This window comes from Cupressus sempervirens, chromosome 7 (genome assembly GCF_028749045.1).
Source record: "Cupressus sempervirens isolate cs-2001-9-10 chromosome 7, ASM2874904v1, whole genome shotgun sequence".
Taxonomy (NCBI): domain Eukaryota; kingdom Viridiplantae; phylum Streptophyta; class Pinopsida; order Cupressales; family Cupressaceae; genus Cupressus; species Cupressus sempervirens.
Genome location: NC_143124.1, coordinates 313,589,338 through 313,592,183, shown reverse-complemented (window position 1 = coordinate 313,592,183; position 2,846 = coordinate 313,589,338). Strand labels below are relative to the sequence as shown.

The window sequence follows — 2,846 nt, the reverse complement described above, 5'->3', positions numbered from 1 at the left end:
ATTTAGTTTCCCATTGTTATTTCCAACACTTTTTGATAGAAATTTCATAACAAGTTGAGAATTATACATCAAGTTGGCAAAACCTTGATGTGTTGATTCTCCATTGCCACTTAAGAGCATAGTTTAGTTTACCATGATCCTACACATACCAATATATGTATATATACATATGTATACATATACACATATATAAATATATATGTATATATGTATACATATAGACATATATATGTATATATGTATATATATGTTAGTATATACATGTATATATATTTACACAGATGCTCGTGCGCGCACGCACACACACACATATATATAGACACACATACATACAAACATGTATAAAATTGTAGCTTAACATCAACAAACTAAGAACCTAGATATTCATGTGATATTAATTGAGAACATACACACAAACATGTATAAGGTTCTAGCTTAACATCAACAAACTAAGAACCTAGATATTCATGTGATATTAATTGAGAACATTTTTCATGGGTGAGGTGATAATGACGGAACACCTTCCCCAAAATATTATTATAAATCGTTCTAAAAGCTAAAAAGGAGTGTGAAATCGTTATGTCATTCGAATCTAGAACGAAGTATTCAGCCATATCTACCGGGACAGTTAAAACTACGTGAATCGGAAGAGACGTAGTGTACATAACTTGAGAACATATAGGTGAATATATATTTATTTACGAGAGCATGTGTTTTAAATTGCTCCTTGTCTCTTTGTTGCGGCTTCTGGTGAATTATAACGTGGTTCATAGGCAGACCTGGCATCCCATCTATCTATATAAACCTCATCACCCCTTAAAAATTTCCCAAATCAATTTCTGATTGCTTTCATGGCTGCCTTTCCGAAAAGGTTTGGCTCGACGCTCGTATTTGTCTTGCTGCTCGGAATTCTTACTGACTTCTCTTGGGTATATACGAAATTTGAACTGTCTCCTTCCATTTGGATTATAATAGATAGTCTTGTGATCGTAATCCCAACAAGAAAATATGTTGTTCGTTTGTGTTTGCAGGGAAAAGATGAGGAGGTGATCTTTATAGTTGAGCAACCTGTAGAAGAGGGAAGCGTGCTGAAGATTGTGGGAACCAGTTCCGAATTGGGCAATGGGATCATTTTTGATGCTACGATCATGACGAAGGAGTACGATGATGTTTGGAATCTCACTGTGGTACGTTTGTTTGTTTCCTCCTAATCTATTCTTCACCTCATAGAATATTATATCTATAGCTCACCTAACGATCTCTTCTTGTTCAATATTTACATAGATGCTTGCTGTAGGAGAAACGTACGTACTGAATTTAGGAGTTGACAACTGCACATGTAGCTCACATGAGCCCTACATTCTTGACTTGCAAGATGAAATCAATAACCCTGTAAATTTGACCGGCTACTTCCATTGTAGCTCTTGCTTAACTCCAAGCCCACCCCCTCCAAGCCCGAGCCCACCACCACCCAGCCCAAGCCCTCCACCGTCTAGTCCACCACAACCTAGCCCAAGCCCACCACCACCAAGCCCAAGCCCACCGCCACCTAGTCCAACACCACCAAGTCCAAGCCCACCCCCACCTAGCCCGAGCCCACCACCACCCAGCCCAAGCCCTCCTCCACCAAGTCCAAGCCCACCCCCACCTAGCCCAAGCCCACCACCACCAAGCCCAAGCCCACCACCACCTAGTCCACCACCACCAAGTTCGAGCCCACCGCCACCTAGTCCACCACCACCAAGCCCAAGCCCACCGCCACCTAGTCCACCACCACCTAGCCCACCCCCAGCAGCTAAGGTGGAGGTGACATTTGTTGTTGAGCAGTCCGTGGGCAGTGGAGTGTTGAAGGTTGTGGGAAACGCTTCCGTATTAGGCAACGGAAACGTTGATAATGCTCCGAACATGACGCTAACCGGTGACAATGTTTGGGCTCTCACAGTGGTATGCATATTAATTTTGTGCGAGAGAGTATTTCTATTGTTTTGGTTTCTCATAACGCAAAACTTGAGTTGTCGTAGAACTTTATACTCATTGCACACTTTTGTTTGTTTTTTAGCCATTGACTGCAGGGGAAACATACGAGGTGAGTTTGACTGTCAATGATTGTTATTGTACTGCAAATCATACCTATCATTTCACGGTGCCTACAGAAGAACCTCACGATATTGTGAACCTAGATGACTTCTTCGATTGTAGCCCCTGCTTGGGCTCAGATTCGAGCAAATCGATGATGTTCACTGCCATTCACAGTGTTGTTAAGATGTTCTATAATTTTAAGCATCTTGTCTAAGTAAATTGTTGGGTCCTTTTATGGTCACTATTATAAATAAGTGCTATAGTGTGCACCTTCCCATGTTATGTTTATGTGTATGAGTGGAACCATAATATATGTTATATTTAATTTATCTATGAAGATTAATCTTATCAAGTTGTCTAGCTAGGTTTGTCAATTGTGTGGATATTATCAAATATAGTTAAGATATTTATGTTACTTTTCAAAATAGTTGAAAACAATTTGTGTGGATGAAATCTAATAAAACTTAGGCAATGTCTTATTAATGATAAAGATTCAAAATAATGACCAAGTATGAGACATGAAAGATCAACAGGAATGTTACTAATGGGAGAAAGAATATCGCTAAAAGGTTAGTTTTCAAGGACCCAAGATGTGTCAATGTAATTATGGTCTTCTTTTAAAGGAATGAATAATAGGGCATCATTATTCTAAACTTTATTTAGTGAATAATCTTGGCCATTAGAATTGCATCGATTAGATTGAACTCTTAATAGATAGCAATACACAATTATAACTTAGATCCAAAATATTAATCTTTTGGTACAAA

The 2,846-nt window shown here is 39.0% G+C and overlaps 1 protein-coding gene across 1 annotated transcript; it reads left to right on the top strand.

The window, feature by feature from the left end:
• Window positions 1–851: 851 nt before the first annotated feature.
• Window positions 852–2,439, top strand: LOC149546672 (uncharacterized). The gene is made up of 4 exons (XM_089794026.1): window positions 852–929; window positions 1,032–1,187; window positions 1,285–1,944; window positions 2,060–2,439. The coding sequence occupies exons 1-4, from the start codon at window positions 852–854 to the stop codon at window positions 2,291–2,293; spliced, it is 1,128 nt and encodes a 375-aa protein (XP_089650152.1). The 3' UTR covers window positions 2,294–2,439.
• Window positions 2,440–2,846: the final 407 nt, after the last annotated feature.

Excerpts from the sequence above, each read along its gene's own strand:
- LOC149546672 (XM_089794026.1), top strand. The coding sequence starts at position 852 with ATGGCTGCCTTTCCGAAAAGGTTTGGCTCGACGCTCGTATTTGTCTTG. Across the intron at positions 930-1,031 it reads TTCTTACTGACTTCTCTTGG|GGAAAAGATGAGGAGGTGAT; the intron begins GTATATACGAAA and ends TTGTGTTTGCAG. Across the intron at positions 1,945-2,059 it reads ATGTTTGGGCTCTCACAGTG|CCATTGACTGCAGGGGAAAC; the intron begins GTATGCATATTA and ends TTTGTTTTTTAG.